This window comes from Trematomus bernacchii, unplaced genomic scaffold, assembly GCF_902827165.1.
Source record: "Trematomus bernacchii unplaced genomic scaffold, fTreBer1.1, whole genome shotgun sequence".
In the NCBI taxonomy this organism is placed as follows: Eukaryota; Metazoa; Chordata; class Actinopteri; order Perciformes; family Nototheniidae; genus Trematomus; species Trematomus bernacchii.
This window is the reverse complement of record NW_022987409.1, coordinates 1,267,197-1,286,767: the sequence shown is the minus strand read 5'-3', so window position 1 is coordinate 1,286,767 and position 19,571 is coordinate 1,267,197. Positions and strand designations below refer to the sequence as shown.

General features: G+C 40.3%; 1 protein-coding gene across 1 annotated transcript in view; it reads left to right on the top strand.

Annotated features, from left to right (window-relative positions):
- Positions 1 to 4,047: 4,047 nt before the first annotated feature.
- The window catches only part of tsc22d3 (TSC22 domain family, member 3), a 34,414-nt gene continuing 18,890 nt past the window's right edge, over positions 4,048 to 19,571 (top strand). The window contains exon 1 of the mRNA XM_034136833.1: positions 4,048 to 4,791. Within this exon, the coding sequence (XP_033992724.1) occupies positions 4,463 to 4,791 (329 nt within the window). The 5' untranslated portion in view covers positions 4,048 to 4,462. The remainder of the gene's footprint in view (positions 4,792 to 19,571) is intronic.

Below are 19,571 nucleotides of genomic sequence, written 5' to 3'. Positions count from 1 at the left end.
ATGACGTCACGGCTCCGCCTACACTGCGTTACTATAGTAACTACCCCAGTTCCTAAACTGTAATGGAAGCGCAGCATGAAGTGAGTCGGCCCTGTTAAGGCCCAACGCGGCCAAGCCGTACCGAGCCGTACCGAGTGTGGCCGAGGCCGACCGTGTAGTGGAAATGCGCCATTATATATAAAACTGGCCCTTTGAGTGCAACCATGATGCTAATGTGGCCCGAGATGAAATTGAGTTTGACACCCCTGCTCTAGTGTCTATATGTTCATTAAACTACATTGTGCTTTAGTTAAGCTCAGTAAGAATCTATAAGTGATTGCATTCACATTATTGGAAACAAGAAATTGCAATTACATTGATAAAACATTATTAATATATTTTTGGATTTGAATGATCAGCTATGAATACATTATTATTATAACAAAATCAGCATCCATAGCCTTTAATCACTTGTTTGCATACGAGAGATAAATGTGGTCATGAGTCTCGTGGCCTGACTAGACCGATTTATTATGACAGATTTTAGGAATGTGCTAGCAATGAGCTTCCTCTATCCTAGTTTCACTGACCTAGTTTAGACAGCTGTGGGAGTCGGTCTGCTTAAGGCAATTCTCCTCAAGTTAATAATTTATACAGATTGTCCACATGATTTAGCTCAGTCTGTATTTCTGGAACTGAATTAATCCCTTCATATTAATATATTGAAAACATTGCTGACAATAAGATTGAATCTGAAAACGTATCAATGAAATCCATATTGTACTTTTTAAAATGAAAATGTAAAACCTGTGTCAATATATATTTTTTTATGCCTGCACATTTCTTGCATTATTTCAAAACATTATTTCCTTTCTTGTCTTAAGCATATCTTATGATGCCTTGTTGAAGGAGCCTGGGACTTAACGTTATCATCGTTGTGTAGGACATGTAACTATAGTTGACGCAACACACATGTACCAATATTGTATTCATTTTGATTAAGCTGACACTTTTATTTGATGTAATTTATGATTTGTGTATTTGCAATGAGGGAGTAGCAGGCCTATTGGTCGATGGGGAGCAAAGACAGTGGGCAGGAGAGTATGGTTTAACAATGTTCTGGGAATAGGAAGGGCCTGATCCATTAACAACACAGTAGGCCAGTATATGTCTTGTAGCGTCTTCATGCAGCTACTGCTAGCTAGTGAATAAAGTGTAGGAGCTCCCAAAATCGGTAATGTTAAAGCAGGGGGACGTTTCAGCCGAGACGAACACAGCAAAATGTGTATTAAAAACTACAATTTGTAACTTTGTTTCCTTCAAGTAACAGCAACAAATGCATATCTTTTGTAAAATGTACATCCACCAAAACGAGACACAATGCCCAGTGCACAGTTTGGAGGAAAGGTGTTGTTTGCACACCGTTTTCAGATTGAAAGAGCCCCAGCCAAGTGTTTTCCATCATATTTCAAAACATCTGTTGGGACATCACTGACTGGGCCTGGCCAAAATGCAACAGACAGCTCATATAGAGGGCAGTACAAGTTGCATATTTCTTCGAAAAATACCCACAAAGAGCTATTTTTTTCACCATCAAGGTAGATTTGGCCTTCATTACTATGTGCCAAAATAGCACATTACTCACAGGTTTAAAAACATGGCCACTGCCACTGTAAAACCCCCCAGCCATGAGAGAGGGTTTGATTTAATTCCACATTTTACAATACTTATTTTGCAGACAAATTGAATTAAGAAGTTTAAAGATTTTCTTATTGCTTCCGTTATTCAAATTGCACTCTGAGATATACCACAGTTTTGCACCCACACACTATTTCTTGCATGAGCAGTGACCTTTGGTTTCATCATAAAACAATGAGTGGCGCCCTGATAATATATTTAAATTGGGAATGTATGTACAGTCTGTGTGATAAGCTGTCTCTCTCCAATAGACTATGACCTAGAAATGTCCTCAGATCTCTCAGCAGCTGCCGGGACTGTCCTGCCACCGGCACCTGGTTTCAGTTAAGTATTTTGTTGCTACTAGCAACCAATACTTCAACTGTGCCATAGCAGTTGCCATTTAACATGGTCCCACCTAGTTTTAATCTTTTATTTGATATTTTGTCATGATTGTTGATTTGAGATTTTTGCAAATACGATGTAGTCTACTTTTAGTCTGTTTTGTTTCTGTTTGCTTAAACATCATCATTTAAAAAAATGCAAAAAATAAAAAAGATCATTAGTGGGGTCATGTTCAGCATGCAGCTCAATTGTTCCTCATCCACACCTGACATTTTTTTTTAACCACAGATAAAGAAAACCCAAATGGGCTCAGTTTATTTACTTTAAAAGATGTAAATCAGTATAATTGAATCCAACAGTTTGAGTTAAAGTTTGTAGAATGTTTTAAAGTGTGGTGTATCAGGAGGAGGAATAGTTGTATATGTTACTTTCTTATAGTAGTGTTTGCATTATGATGCCAACAGAATGGAGTTCAACTTGACTTCTAAATGACTATACTAACAAACCCACACTAGAGGGCAGCCTCTACCCGAATCAGGCCTCAGTCCCGTCCTTCCACCATAAAACTGTAGCAACCTCGTTGCCCGAGGACATCATTACACACTCAATAAAGCAATAGTCAGTCATTTTCTCTGCTTAATTGATCCCACTGCTACCCAACAACGTGTGGTGTGAAATGTTTTACTGCAGCAGGAACAGCAGCATGCCTCAGAGTAAGACATGCTATTTGTAATTATCTTGTTGTTCTGTTCTTGCATGACTGGCCATCTGTAGACAGCATGCAATACACTTGTTGGTCAGCGGCCGAGTTCAGGGGCTGAGCAGTGCATTCCTCTCAGAGCTGTCTGAAGGGCTGTAATGACCTGGTATTTACCAGGGCTTGTGAAACACTCGTCTGGAGGACAATGGCAGAGCACGCTCTTGGCCAATCAAAAACCTTTTGGGAACAGATATGGAAATGGACAAAGTCGTAAACAAACACAGTGTAAGCCTGATAAGATTTGAAGGTTTGTGTTTGCATGCAAGTTGAGAGCAAACAGTTGGTCTGTCTCTCACTAAACACGTGCACTTCACAATGAAAACAACGTGACTCAATGCATTAGGAATGAAGTATTTATTACATTATATTATTTATGATTGTTACTGTTTCTGTAATGATTGCCAACGATTATCTGTTTATCTAAACCTGTGCAGGATGAAGAGGACTGGAGCTCCTCCTCACACACATTGGGAGAGGCTGGAAGGACAGGTCAACAAGTCCATCAGAGGGCTAACACATAACATCCATTACATTTAGAGTTGAACTCATCAGAGCACCCAAAGGAAACCCAAGCTGACAAAGGGAGACCATTAAGGCACCTGCCAGTTGTTGGGTGGTCCGACCGATGACCTCCTTGCTGTAAGGTGGCAGGGCCATTCAATGCAAGGTGTCACCTGCTCAGGGAAACTAACAATTAGGGGTTAAGTATCTTAGAATACATTAACATCCAATTGGTAGATGACCACTCTACCGATAAGCGCTGTGATTCTTCTGAGCAATTCACTGTCTATTGCTGAGTAAAGACATCTTTAACTGTATTTAATTGCATTATCTAAAAGCCTGAGTTTCCAAAATATAAAACTCAATCAATAGGAGCATGTAAAATGGATTAAAGTACACAAGCTAGCCAGACATCCATGCCATGCTGGCAACTCCAATCACACATTTTCACAAATTAGCAAGTCAGACATGTTATCGAGTGTTTGTGTGTGTTCCTGAATCCTCACACACTGCTTGAGCTGTCAGCATGGCAGGGTGGAGCTAACGGAGCTGCACATGTTTCCAGCATGCTCTGACGCTCCCCTCCCTGTGTTATTTCGTGCACGGCTAAGCTGAAAAATAAAAGAGGAGGGCCCAGTTTGTGTAACCAGCAATGCTAGTTTACCAATCACAGGGGTTTCCCCACCCTCTCTGTCTCCCTCCCTTTTTCACTCCCTCCCTTTTTCACTCCCTCCTCTGTAGGCACACCAACCAAAGAAAAAAAAAAGTGCAGGGAAAAAAAGTGATAAGCAGCTTCTGGGTTTTGCTTTCAAGCGCACTCCTGCTGAATTGGCGTGAGGGAGTGTGTGTTTGGGGCGTTTACTTTTTCTCCTGCCACAGTAGCAACACACTGCAGTAGCACCGGCCCCGAACAAAAGGCTAAGCACAGCAGAGCCACAGGAGGAGAAACTCAGGGATAAAAGAAGGCAGAGCAGCCCAGCGTGACTGCATTTCTCAGGGAGGAACTGAACCTGCCATTTAGCCCTTCTGGTCCCGGAGTGAAGACAGGACGCTAGACTACAGATAGACCAGCCTGTCTGTCACTGAGCTGTTTCCTCTTTCACTTCATTCATACACCTCAGTCTGTCATCCTTTACTGAGATTCCTGCACCTTCCCTTGTTCACCTGGGCGTCTTTCCATTCCTCTACCTGTCATTCGAGATGTCAGAATATGACTGCCTGTCGCCCATCGGCCTGGACTGTTGCAGTTGCTGCTTGGACCTGGCCAATGGCTGTGATGAGTCAATGGCTCAGGGCCTCGGTTCTACAGGAGGCTTACCAGGAAGCCCCACCAGCCCGAGTGTCAGTCACTTTCGCCAGCTACGCAACCAGCTGATGTACCAGAACCTGAACACAGACAAGCTGAACAACATCATGAGGCAGGACTCCCTGGAATCTGTGGTGAGGGACCCCTGCTTCCTGTTCAATGAGGGGATCTGCAACAGCAACATTGACCAGACCATGCTGTCCATCCTGCTCTTCTTTCACAGGTATGTCTGTTATTTGCTGACAGGTTCATGCTTATCTGATAAGGGTACGATTGAATAGAAAGGCTTATGTCATAGGACATGAAACTAGAACTGAAAGTTTTTTTTTCAGGTACAAAGTCCACATTTTTCCGTCTGGGACTCCATGTATCAAATCACAAAAAGAGTGCGTCTTAAGGATCTTGTTTTGCTTAAATGAAACAGATGGCGAACGGTGGCTAATCACGTTTTGTTGGATCAGCACTTCTTATAATAAGGCTGACATCAGCGTTTATAGTCATGGATTAAGTTGAGGATAGTATGAGGGCATACATATTGATTGTGTTCCAGAAATTAGTTTCAGATGAGACTCTGTTAGAACATATTATAACTTACTTCACAACTAAATGCAGAGCGAAATATTAAAAATAAAATGTAGATTATCAGGTTATAACTGCTCTCTGTCAAAAGCACTACAGTACTGTATGTGTTTTTCTTACTTCCAATTGAAAGCAAATTAATTATGGATTCAAAACATTCAACAATGTCCAAATATGTATGCAGCTCACAGTGTCTATTCACACATCCATGACATAAGTGCAGCATATTTGATATGTTACAGTATGTGACACTGACAATGATGTGTGCTTGAGTAGTACAGTTAAACATTACAATGTGAGTTTATCACTTCAAAACAACTACACTTTAAACATAATCCAGAGAACTGAAGAAAACAAAATTGAATCTTAAAATAACGGCTAACAAAAACACAAGTTCATTCTACCAGATTGAAGTCACATTGATTCAATTAAAATTATCTTTTATATCTAGGGGTCAAATAAACTGGCTTGATTCTTTTTCTGATGAGCTGCCAAACACTGTTTATAAAGCAGTGTTTGGCGGCTCATCCCACACTGTTTGTATGGAAGAGAATGTACTCAAAAGTTGCTGCCAGTTTGTTTAGTTTGCAGCTCCTACTCAATAAATTCAGCCTCAAATTAAGAGTTGCCATCTTCCAAGTTGGCTGCAGTTTTGACCGATGCTGAACTCCTGAACCCGAGCCAGAAGTTACTTTGCAGTGTTTACTAAGAAAGCTGTAATTACATATGGTCTGTCTGTAAAGATCTACTGGGAAATAGCAGCAAATACTACTGTACACAAACCTGTTATCAGTGTAAGAGCCACCTTTGAATGTTATATACTCTGAGGTTGTCGTCATTTGAGTCAGTAAAACAGAGATATATGTCAAAGGATCATGACATATAGTTAGACACGTATGTTATATGATAACATTTATCCGAAAATGTAGCAATAAAGAGGGCTTTTCCTTTTTGTTTATGATGGTGAACAGCAGGTATCTTGATATCAAATTTGACCTTTGCCCCTCTCTTACCACGTTTGTCATAGGGCTGTCACTATATTTACAAAAACACTACAGACAGACTTTGAAACCCTACAGACTCTTGATGATGCAAACCCATCTCCCTTTCATTAAACTAAAAAACAAAGTTACTGTTCCATTAAGATTTTATGGGAAACATTTCATATTTGCTTTGGTTTTAGAATCAGATCCAAGTCCTCTACTTTTTATAACATTTTTAACATAAGTTGCCCTTTTGGAATAAACATCCTTTACTAAAACATTTCTTATATTGAGTGCCATTAATCAGCCCTAATCAGTTGGAAACAAATGTTTTTCCCATTTTTGTAAGATAAAATATCTGTGGAAATCTTTATGCTGATAAGATGTACCTGACATGAACATGGCACTGGTATTTATCATCATTGATTCAGTTATTTGCAGATGTTATCATATCAGCAATGTTCTCCGCCAATAACCATTATCAGTACTTTATCAAGTTTCTCCAGAAGCTACACTGGCTGGGAATATCCAAAAAGTTAAATTTTAACCTGGCTTAACTTTTTTATATGCTACAGACCATTCTTATCTTCTATGGTGATGATTAATAACGCATGTGTATGGACCGTACAATAGAGGTAAACACATTTACTGTGCACGGCAACTGATGACATTAGTGATAAGACTTTAACTGGGTTTAACTTGATTTTGTAGCTTTTGGCTGTAAAAACATATCAGTGCCTTCTCTCAGACAGACGGAAAATATGAAATGTTGACACATTACAGTTTAAAAAAGGGGTTACCTCTAGCTGAATAACACATCACATCAGTTCTAGACTATAACCTCCACACACTAACTTCACTAAGCAATACTTTTCATACCAATAAGTTTGAGTTCTACTCAGTTGAGTGACTGGTTACTGCATTCAGTGTTTACAGTACCAGCTTGAATAATGCCGGGCTTTGTTTAAAGTGTTACACAATAGTTTTTTTCTTTGCTGCTACGCAGTCATAATGACACAGCTAATTTCTAAACTAACCAAGGACTTACCCTTTCATTGTTGTATAGTTGAATATTCATAGAAACAAAAGAAAGTTATGCCATGTGAAAATGAAGCAATATTGTGAAAATGAAGCAATATTGATATCTTGATCTCCCTATGTCTTCATGTGAAAAAAGTATGTGTAGTTCAGATGAGAATGTATACACCGAACTGGCATCTCGTTTAAAAAAAAGAAAAGTTAATAAATAAATAAACTGGTTATAAGTGCCAATATTTTCAGGTCCAGAGGAAAAGTCTTTACTTGCGCTAATGGCCAGTGTGACGGGGCATCGGTCTGGGCCAGCTCAACTGTTTGCCTGACAAACAGCCTTTAGCTACGACACTTTGTTCCTGGACCTTTCCTTCTCAGGAGGGAATCACAGACACAGATCATGTGGCTTTGGTGGCTTGGCTTTCTCACAGGATTAACCATTGATTTCAAATGTGTACCCTTTACAGTATTAAAACACAAACGCACTCATTCATTCACACATGTACTCACAGTCTATCCCGTGAGATGAAACAAGAAAGCTGCCTTGCTAAGCTGTGGTTTGCAGAAGCTCATACATTTTTTTAAGTACTCACTTCGGGAGGGCCCGGCTTCTGATGAAAGCGTTGCTGAGGTTTATACTGTGACCTCACCCTGGGTGGTCAATCTTCCGAGCAGCCATCATTCTCCTTTGCCACTTGTTAACTAAATGAAATGTTCAGCATAGCCTGAGGAAGCATGCCAGAACATGTTTTGGACTTGTTGAGTATCAGTAAGAGGCAGTGGCCATTAAACTTGTTATGTAAATGATTTGAGGGTCAGAGAAATGTGCTGAGTGGAACATTTGAACTCTTAAGTCATTTTGGTGTTTGAGGCAGAGCCAGGGAGCCCTGAGTGTGTGTGGGTGGGACTTGATTGGTGATTTTCACAGAATAAAACCAGAAGAAAGTGTGCTGATTTACTTTAAGGCTTAGATAGCCAAACTTTGACTGAAATGGGAGAGGCCTGGCTGCACACCTTCACCCCGGGCATTGAGTCAGTACTTAGCAGCCACTAAACACCATACATGGCAGGGTGAAGAGGGGTGAAGAGCCTGGAGTGAGGTGACACATGTTTATCACAGTGCTGTGACCAGTCAGTCAGCCAGGAAGTCAAAGTAGAAAGGATAAAGAACTTGGCAGCACAAAAGATTTCACAAAGTGTCAAAGACCTCATGAAAGAGGTTTTCTCTGCAGCAGCCACTAATGTAAGCACATGACAGCCCACAGAGGTCCCCTCCAGGTTTATAGACATCATAACAATGATCTATCCTTTAAATCTTTAACGATAGAACAAGTTGTTTTAAATAATACGTTTTTGCAGACTTCCATGTCCCAGTCTGGAGCCCATAGCTGCAAAAAGGATAACACTTTGAAAACCAGGTAAGAAAGTTAGTCCGTTAAGTGTTTCAAATGACATGAAACCCGCGAGAAAAGAGAAGGCAAGAAGTTGCATGGCATGTGTAAAGATGAAATGACTTTCCGTATAGGAGGTGATGTTCCCGGACTCGAAGGTTGTGCTTTGAATGATAAATGTAAAAGAAAAGAAAGGAAGTCAAAGTATTTTGACAGAGAAGTTACAACCTCTGGCTGGATCTGATTTTCTGCTCCTACACAGCTATTTGACCTATTAGCACTTTGTTTTCTTACTAGCCAAGTCCTACAGTGGTATAAGTTCATTACTTTGGCCTCAGACGATCACAGGCCTTTGGCTTCGTTTCATTTTACGACTGACCATCACAACCACTCTCAAAATGGAGAGCAGACAGCATCCAGCTGTATCAGAGATCCGACTGCGCTTTAGAGACTGATCAAAAATATAAACCACAAAATAACTTTGCAAGAAGTGCAAAACATACATTTAGTAATCTGCTGTTGAGATTATGGAAAGCGACTTTGTCATGCGAAACACATGTCTGTGAAACAAAAAGCATTTTTACTCAAATAAATAATTCCATCTTAGTCTGCATCTTTGTGTGATAAGACAGTTTCATATTTTACTTTATTTACATAGCAGTGGATCAATTCTTTACAATACGTTAGTAAATACCTTCTATATCTCGTATATGACTGGACAGTGACATGTTGCATTCATTTCCATGCCGGTCAAACTGAATTATCTTTTAAAAGAGAGCTGAACATGGGCCCAAAAGTTGGGGATGTCACAGAAATAATAGTGCATCCAGTTTTCTTAACGTGTAAGGTGGGGAGAGGAGAACCTGGAAACTGGAACACATTCACCTTATGATATTTTAAATAAACAACATCTGCTTAGGTATTTAGACTTCCGCAGATAACATTGTGGCCGCATGGAAGCACACAAATCCATATGAAATGAAAAGATGTAAGGAAACACTGCTTCCTCTGATTTCTCTGCTACTATAAAAGTGGCAAACAAACGCTATATAAGGAAAAACATCTCCAGAGCAAAGGGGACACTAAAAACAAACATACAGCACAATTACAGCCCCACTGCTTATGAATTATCATGTAAGATGCTATATAGCGTATATATACAACAATAAAGGATGAGGTAGGCAAAATAGTTTGAAACAAATCTTCCCATTGGTTATGTTGGTCCCAGTCTTTTACCACATAGAAGGTACACATGTCATATCCTTGCTGACAACATAATCTTTATTCAAATATATTTGTTGTATTCAAGTTCCTTTTTGAAACACAATTAAACAGTGCAACTTGGTGGCTCTGGTATTATGGAAAAACGACGTGTCCTTCAGAACTTCGAAGAGCGTTACACAACGTCATGGGTTGCAGGAGGCATGGATGTAAACAGAAAACAGGGATTAGTGGCGAGTAGACAAAGGGAAGGATGTCGCGTTGGCAAAACAGATTCATGGCCTCCTGGAAGTCTTGGGAGCCAATACCTGACAAACAAAGGCCACGGAGGGGAGGTTTGAGCAATGTCTGGGGAAAGAGAGGGAGAGCTACAGGGAGAGATAGCTAGAGAGAGAGTCAGGGGTAGACAAACAGCCCAACAGGAGGCCGGGCAAAGACAACACACAGACAGGACTTGTTAAAAATAGTGTGCTGTTGACGTTAGGTGGAACTCTAATATGTAGGTAGACTGCAGATGTCTGTGTGAAAGTCTCAACCTTTTTCTATAGCTTAAAGTGGACCTATCATGCTATATTTGAAACATATATTGTAGGGCCATACCTATATAAAACATGTCTGTGAAGTTTTTTTTCAAAATACCAAACAGATCATGCATTTTAGCCATGCCTCATTTCGCTCTATTTGCTCTTTTCCAGCCCTGTTTTTTCCCTGATTCTGCTTTTGTGGCAGACTACAGCGCCACTTACAGGCCTGGCATATGTACTACAGCGTCTCCAGCGCTTTCGAGCGGTCTCTCATTCCCCTGATAGGTGGAGAGTTGCCCATATAGGCGGAGCACCCCTTTTCTGACGTCAGAACAATTCAATAATAATCAGCTCCGTTGCAGCCCCGTTTTTAGAGATTTAGGTATGGAGGAAAAGAGAGAGGGTTGTGTTTTCTGACACTTGGTGAGTTCCCTGACACACCGGGGACACATATTCATGTATAAAAGACGTACAAAAGTGAATTTTGCATAATAGGTCCCCTTTAAGGAAGTAATTCTTTACTGTTTACAGGAAGTGTTTGTTTTACAGTTGTTTTTTTTATGGGTTTCCTCAAACACAGGTTTTGACTTATGTTGAGTGACTAGTCATCGTGACTATGTTAAAAAGAGACACTCAGGGAGCAAGAGATTGATCCACAATATTGGAAACTACTGGAAAACAAACACATTTGGTGTGTGGTATGTATTTGGTGTTTTTGCCCAACAAATTAGCCCTGTGTGTGATTTTATCACCAAAGGAGCAATTTAAGGAGGGATGTACAATAATGGCTTTTAAATGGACCTCTTGAGTTACTGACTTGTTGTGTTGCGACTGTGTGAAAAGGCTGCCCTTGGTGTGGTGCCAGTAGATGCCTGGAACCACTGTTCAATCGTTTGTGTACAAGTTTATGTTCTTTTCTGTATATGTGTCTGCTTGTGTGTATATGTAGACAGTACTTCATTACTGGACTAGACACTATCTTCTGTCTATAAAGTGGTGATAAGCTGTTGGTGAATGCACACAGTTTCCAGAAAGTGCAATACATTTACCTCCCGAATGCAACCTTCAGACATCAGTGTGTGTCAACTCAGAATCCTCCGCCACACCCTGCAGCTGCCAGAAGCTGATGCAACGTCCTGCGCTCAGCCCTGTCTTTACCAACACGCTGTGGTTCCATGTTTAGTTGCCCCGAGCAACACAATAAACATAACATGCTAATCAGATTGCAGTTACAGTATCTCTTACCATGCTTTATTCTTTATGCACTTGTTTTGATCGCTTCAAAAGTTGATTTCCATCTAAATCACTTTCTAGAAAATGACAAGTTGAACTAATTTTAAGTTTTGCAATGGTTGACATGTTCCTTCATCACAATAACCTTGGGCATGGTGGTTAATTTTGAAATGATAACACACACCATCCGAATGCTGTAAATAGTGGCTAGCAGGAATGAAAATAGACCTCAAAACACACTTTTTGTTTGTTTGCTAGAAACAACTATTCCTACTTGTTTTAAGAAATCATTAAAAAATCCAACTGTATGTTCACAACCGTTTTCTTTTTTGTGCTTTTAAAGTCAGAACAAATTAGTATTATGTTCACACAGGCAGTTTGGTGAAGTCTAAACACATTGAAAACTGCACAAAAGTAATAACAAATACAGTCTGCCATATTATTTAAGGATTGGCTGGGAAGTCTTGATGAAGAGCATGAAAGCAAATACCTCTTTTAATAAATAAACCCTTTAATCTTATAATGAACCTATGTCTTAAATGACAGCTGCAAGGCTCAGGAATGACTCATCTATATGTCTGTCTGGAAAAAACAAGACACACTCCTTGGCAACACAAACACAAGCACATCAATATGAACACACTAACAGTATACAATACATGCAGGTGATCCACAATGCTATGCTGTTGATGATACGTCACCAGCATAGAATCCAGCTAAGCTCCTTTTTCATGTGTGACAGAGAGTGGAGTCAAGTATGTAGCAGAGAGGTTAAGACATATATAAGTACAACTGTATTAAGCTTGCTATCCAAGTTGTCAACATAAGATCTGGAAAACTCTTTGAGAAGGGATTCACCCAAATTAGAAGAAAAGAGTAAGACATTTTTGTGGACAAAAGTCATAATTCATGCATGAAAAAGAGACCTAACAGGTTTCATAAAGGTGCTTTCAACAATAATTAACTTATTTTAATGTTACTACTAACTATGCTTTCAGAAAATACAGTAAATAGACCTTCACTTACCCTTACCCTAAACCAACTTAATGTGGCAGTTGAACTTTAAACCAAACAATTTAATGATATTGAAATTCAAGTGTAATTTATGATTGCTTTATGTCTATTTTAAGATTGTTTTTATGCTGTGGTTCTTAATCATATATATGCAACCTCCAAGTGTTATACAGTATACTGGGTTCTTTGTGTTGTGGTCATTAAGCAAAATGTGTCCAAAATAATGTTGTGGGTGATGTTGAAAGCTCTCTGTACAGAAGCCAATACATGCAGCCTTGCCACATAAACATGACTTAAAATTGTGGCAAAGATTTCCAGGGAAAAAGTCAATGTAGTATGGAGACATAATAAAAACGACATCTCCACCCTGCAGGGAAAGCTGAGTGCAGATACCTTTGGAAAGTTCAAATCAGGCCACATTTCTGGACAACAAAAAGAAGGAAGCATTACAAAACGGATCCCAAAAATACTTCAAAAGAGAGAAGCAGTTCCACCCATCGAATCAGACCCTTTCTTCTTTAATGCTTTATGTTTGTGCAACACTTTTTGCCCTTCCCTCTTTTATTTGCCACATCTTTTGCCCTCTTCTCCTTCTTTCTTTTCTAAATCCCTCCATCTCGGTTCTTCTAGTTGGCAACCGTTAAACTTATGTAAGTTGGAGGGAGCAGGGCGGATTGGAGTGACCATGGCTTGTGCCAGCAGCCTTATCTGTTTGGACCATGGCTATGGCGCCTACTTAGATAATAAGACAGCCTGTCAACACTTGCCATCACACACACTCCCACACGCAAAACAGCCCTGTATTTGGGAGTGAGTAATAGTGTTAAACAGTCAATCTGTTATAATCACACTCATTAGATAGGCATTAGACAGTACCACAGCTTGCATACTACTTGCTTTTAGGGGTTAGTATTTGTCTGGTTTGTCTTTTCAGCAGACTGCAGCTTGCACACAACAACCTGCACCATTAGTCAGGCAATGGAAAATATTTGTTGTGTCTCCATACTTTATGCAGGGAGCTGAAATTATGTTTTCATAAATGCACTCTCCATACAACCACTAAGGGTTATAAGCTGCTGGTTGGAGGGCAGTAACATAATCACTCTGTGTTATTTTTGTTGGGGAAGGCTTGGGATTCCCACTTCGATTTCTAACAAACTCAAACTGCACGAGAAGTAAGAATGTGGTAAAGCACATTGTTACTAAGAGCCAAGTTAAAGGTTGGCTGAGGTGAGGAACAGTAGATCTGGAGTGGAAACAAATGTTTTTTTATGAGCGTACTGTGTCCTTTTCATAATCCACGATGAATAAAAGATTCAGCCGGCTGAATATCCAAAAGCTTTACTGACTTTTAAATATGTATCCAAAGTGAAAGAGTAGGGATAGAAACTCAACAATGCATTTTTGGAGCATGCCTTAAAAGGACTGGCTGACCCAGACTTTATTTCAGATTCATACCGATGCTTATCATCAATTTCTCTGTGGATGCCTGTTTCAGAGTCCAAAGTGCATTCGTCCCACACTGAGTACATTTCTTTCTCACCACAATAGTCTGCAACACAATGCAGCCAGACAGTGATTTTGTTAAGTGGGTCTGAGCCAGGCCTTTCATTAGCCTATCTTATTCTCCCCTGGCACTATTCACACGCAGGTTGGGTACATGATGTTCCCTGGGTGCACACACACACACACACACACACACACACACACACACACACACACACACACACACACACACACACACACACACACACACACACACACACACACACACACACACACACACACACACACACACACACACACACACACACACACACACACACACAAAGTGACACGCATGCACAGTGAAGAGAAAAGGTCAAAAGTGGAGGAAATGTATAATGCGCATCAAAAAATATCTTCTCTGCTCAGAGCACACATACGTGTAAAGCCTTATCAATTATCCACGAGTACACACATAAACTTACAGAAACCATCTCAAAATGCACTTTCCCCTGCAAGGAGAGCTAGAGATATACTATACTGTAGCAACGGAGTTACCGCAGCCCATTACTGAGAAATGCTCCTAGAGTGTTTGGGAAAGAAAACAATTACATCTCGAGGCTTCTGCAGGTCATGATGACATGACAAACACAGGGAAGGTTACACACTGCGAACAATCACATATTCTATTTTTGAATGTACTGGAAATCTGCAGTGGCAACATGCTGGGTTTTTTAAATAGCTGTGTGTCTGTGTTCATTAAACAATTTGAAGGTCTGGGGGTGGATGTGTAATTTAGAGAGAGTAAGAGTTATTTATGTTTCCATACTCTCTTGTCATGTAATGGCCGTAATGAGTTTGGTATTAAAAAAAGACAGGGAGCACGTCACGCTCAGTTAAGCGGCATTATGCTGTTTTGGCCCAATTAAACATTACAGTAATGTAATGTGTAATTGGATTCATACCGGAGTCTCTGACATCTGTTTACCATCAAACAATCATAATCCTTAATTTAATCTACATTACCTGAGTGTTGTTTTAACATTTAGTTCAATTAAAGCTTTCTGAAGTGTTTACCTCATTTTGTAAGACGTGTCACCTCTACACCCCCGCACTGTCCCATTTCTGAAAACCCCTGTGCTGTCAGCCGTAATTGCATCATTAAATGTTGCTTTTGCGCAACATTAAAAATGTAAGAAAAATAAACAAGCGAAAGACTTCACACAGCTGTCTATCTGGGAAACTGAGTGGAGAACATCTTAGGCAACCTGCTTTCGTCTTGGTGCAATGAGTCTGTTTCATCAGATGAATCCAAGTATGCAATAAACTTGCTAAATCAAGAAAACATTTTATTTTTTATTCTGTGGGCAGAGGCAGACCTTGGCAGAACTTAAATGTAATATAACTGCCACTATGAATTACAGTTTGCAGTATACATGATCCAGAAAAGGCCAGATGACTGGCAAATCCCCATGAACCATAATCAAACTCTGACTTTAGTGAAATGAATAGGGTTTCCTGTTTGTTACTATTGCGTTCAAATTTCCAAACTCTCACTGGCTTCAACTGTGCCTGTAGAACTGAAGACGGACTGTAAACGAAAGAAAAAAAAGAAAGAAACTGCAGAAAAAGTCCAAAACAACCCAAAAAAGGAAAAGATAAAAACAAAAAACTTCCAGATGAACCAATTTTCTAGGATGACAATGCAGTTATCACGGTGAGTCACAGAGTTGGTCAAGTCAGCAGTTTATTGCGGACAACCTCTCAAAATAAATTCAGTTCTCCTCCATAAAACTTTAAGAGAAAAAGGAGAGGCGGACTGAGGACTGGTTTGGTCCCAGTGGCAAACTTAATAGGTGGAGCTCTTGTACCAAGCTCTTCCTCTCTCTGTGGATTTCTGGCAGACAAGTGCCTGCGAGACAGAAATGAGAAAAGGGAGCCAGAGAGAGTGACTTTGAGTGAAAATAACAAGATGCTTCCTGTCCAAGAGCTCACTTCTTTGTGTCACTGGGTTTAAAATAGGCAGTCGTACCATGGAGCAGCCCGGGCCAGTTCAAGTATCTGATGGGGCTTTATGCCTCAATCCCCTGCCATATAACTGTGCCATCAGAAGGAGCAATTAGCACCAGTGACATTAAAGGACCTCTTTCTGCATTCCTTCCAGTATGGTGTCATCGGGATGAATGAGGCACAGATCATCATTATGTTTGCATGCTGGGGTGTTTACACAGTCTGGGATTAGGCTAAACAGCGGCCCTCGGAAAGCCTGAAAGCATTTAGATGCTTCTGCTGTAAAGTAACAGATGCTGGGCTTAGGAAGCAGCGAAGAGTTGGACTTTGGGAGGATTGTTGATGAATGTTGAAACTCTCTTTTCCTCCCTTTTCTTCATTCCTCCCATCGGTCTCACCCTCATGGGCATCTACTCCAGCATACCACTCACATATAAACACACACACACACAGAGATCCAGGCTGCCTTCGACTATCCTGTCATCAGTCTTTCAGGGACCTGTAGCACACAAAGGCCTATTTATTTCTAGCCTGCATAGAAGGTGTCATGTAAGGGAAGTGGAGCCTGCCTCGCTCTTGCAGAGAGAGAGAGAAGACGGGAGTTTATGTAACAGACGGGGTAACAACCTTTCAGTACATGTGAGCCGACTGTGTGGAAGTTAGCTGAGGTCAAGACATTTTCTTGCTTCAGTAGGGGCGTCTATAACTGTAGAAAAGTTTGACTAGAGCAGAACATATGATAGATTTCTTCACTTAAAAAGTTACAGCTCAGTGCTCAGGTCCCCCTAAAGTAGTCAAGAGAATAGTATCTAGTCGAGAGATTTTAGAGCAGGTTAAAGTGTTTCAAAAGAAGAAAGATCCACCTTTAAACTTGTAATTACTAATGCTCATAGCAGCCGTTCACATGTTCATAATTCTCCATGCTGCCAAAGTAGTAGCTCATATCTGCAGGAATTCAACAGGAAATCATAATCATCTGCAAGGTGCATGACTCTTTTAGCTCCTTCTCCTAAATATTTCCATCTGTCTTTTCCACACGCTCTGCCTGGCCTTAATGTTCAAACTGATGCATCACCCTCAGGATTGTTTAGCATAATTTAAACATTTATTTTTCATATGATGTGTGGGAGATAAAAAGTTCACATACAGAATATAACTGTTTCTCAACTTTGCTTTTCCTGTTGCATGTTGGGTTTTTCTAAGGATTGAGGGGCTAAAATGATAAAAATTAAAACAACTGCTGTTGCATATTTGCCATAAGGTGGATTTAAGTTTCATTATGTGTTCTGATAGAACTGCACGCAAGTAAAGCACATTTACAGCAAATGAAGGGATGCTTGAGGGCTCTGTTTTCAGTAAAAACAAACACAGCTAAGACACTGTTATAAAAGTACATGGCACGTAATGTATGGATCAGGATTCCCAACACGTCTCTCACGTACTGTAAGTGCCTGAGGGTAAATCCAGCTAACATATGGGTGATGAGCGGCGTCTCTGTGTAGTAGCGGTCGATAGGTTAATGTTCTGACACTCCAACCATGACTAATCTATGTCTACTGTAAAGGCTAGAGCTCCTCCTGAGTCCAAGACCATGTCCTGTTCTCACCAAAGGTTACATAACAAACAGACAGACACAACAGTGTTGAAATGTTGGCGCAACACAGGCAATCCTTCCATGCTTTTTTCCAGGATTTTATCAGCAGAATCATCAGTTTGAATCGTAACGAATGCCTTATCTGATCCATTTAGTGGTTCGAGTGAGAGGTTTGCTGTATTTCTGTCTCTTTTTGTTCATGGGCCCATGCACTTCCGTCTAGAGGGAAAGGATGCTATTGTAGCTCCTATCAGTGGGATATTCAGAGAAACACCCTGATAAAAAAACAAAGTCCCCTGCTGCTATTCTATGACAGCCGACAAGAGGGGATATAAAAAAATAAAAAAATAAACTGAAAGACTAGCAGGATACTTCCTCCCATTCATATTCAAATATACTTTCTTGAAGGGGATATCAGATTCAGACGAGACAGCGCTTGTCCCCATGAGTGCAGTAATATCTAGGCCATTGATAACAGCTCGCTAAGCGGGTCTCCTGGGGCCCGTCTTTGTAGGTAAGGCTCTCATTTACCCTCTCATGTTAGCGTTTATACTGGCATTGTGTTGAGGCGGATGGAAACAAACGCCATAGTTCAACTTGAATGGGAACACATAACAAGCATTTTGTGAATGATCTTTCAGGAAATCCACATTATGAGATGTGTGATGTTAAAAAGAGCAATACTAAACTACATATGCAAATATCTTGAATGTAGTTTAAAGGTTTCTACCGGGGCCATAATGGTAACAACATTAATACAAAGTAATTGTAAAAACCTTTGCCCAGCAGTTATAGTCCAAACAGTCATTGGCATCGCTGTCACTATCACAATGAGACGTGCAGTGGGACGGATTAAAGATTTAGCTTATCATCTCGACACCACGATAAGAGGCTAGCACATTTTGCAAATGGCTGCACTGTTTCTCCTGCACAAAATCCCTCAAACAAGCTTTAAAATGTGTCGTCTAATAAACACAGGTGCGGATTTGATCTTGCACACCAGACTATTATTTTTTTCTACGGTTATATTACAATGTAATGTTTATTTTCATAACCTGCCAGAAGAACGGGTCGAATACAGTGTTAGGTACAACTTTGTGCTGATTGTGTAAACCCCAAGCCAAAAGTGAATCATTTATAATTTCAATTTTGTGTCTTAGCCAAATCAAGACTTGATCACTCTTTCTCTTTTGCCAATACACCAGCGCCCCACCCCCCCCCTCCCCCCAAGCTCATTACTCAAGGTAACCATGTTTTTTGACAGTTTACCTAAAGAACTGGGAGTACAGCCAAAGGCTCGTATCAGAGGAAACACTGCCTAACAGCAGCTGTGAAAGCCCTCCCCTCCCTCCTCCCTCCTCCCTCCCCCCTCCCCCCTCCTCTCCTTTTCTCTTCCTCATTTTTGCATTTTCCTGTTTTGGTGTTTGGTAGCTCTCTGCTCAGTCTTTGATACAAAGAGAGGGGCTGTCCTCAGGCACACAGTATCTGGTGAACTGAGGAAAGGCAACACCTTAGATCCTTGTTATTGTGATTCTTGTTATTGCACTAATATGTCTGACTGTGGTTTGACTTTTCACATTGTCAGACAGATTTGTTATAAGAGCTGAGAGAAAATAGAAAAAACATTATCGTTAGTATTCTGCAGTAATACAATTAAACCTACAATCGGTTAACCTTCGAATCTGTCAACGGGCATGTAGTGTACATTATCAGATAAGAAATTGAACACCCATTGGGAGTATCACGTTTTTCCTAGAATGCTTTAAGTTCTGAGGATGTTTGCTTTACTGTGACTTCAGCAAAATGGAGGAAATATTGCCTGAATATGTGGTTCACTGTATCTTCAAGTTAAAGGAAAATGCATTTCTTGCAGTACTTCCTAAACTGGCATGGGCGTGTCCAGAAGTCTTTAATCAGTTTGAACACAGGTCATAAAT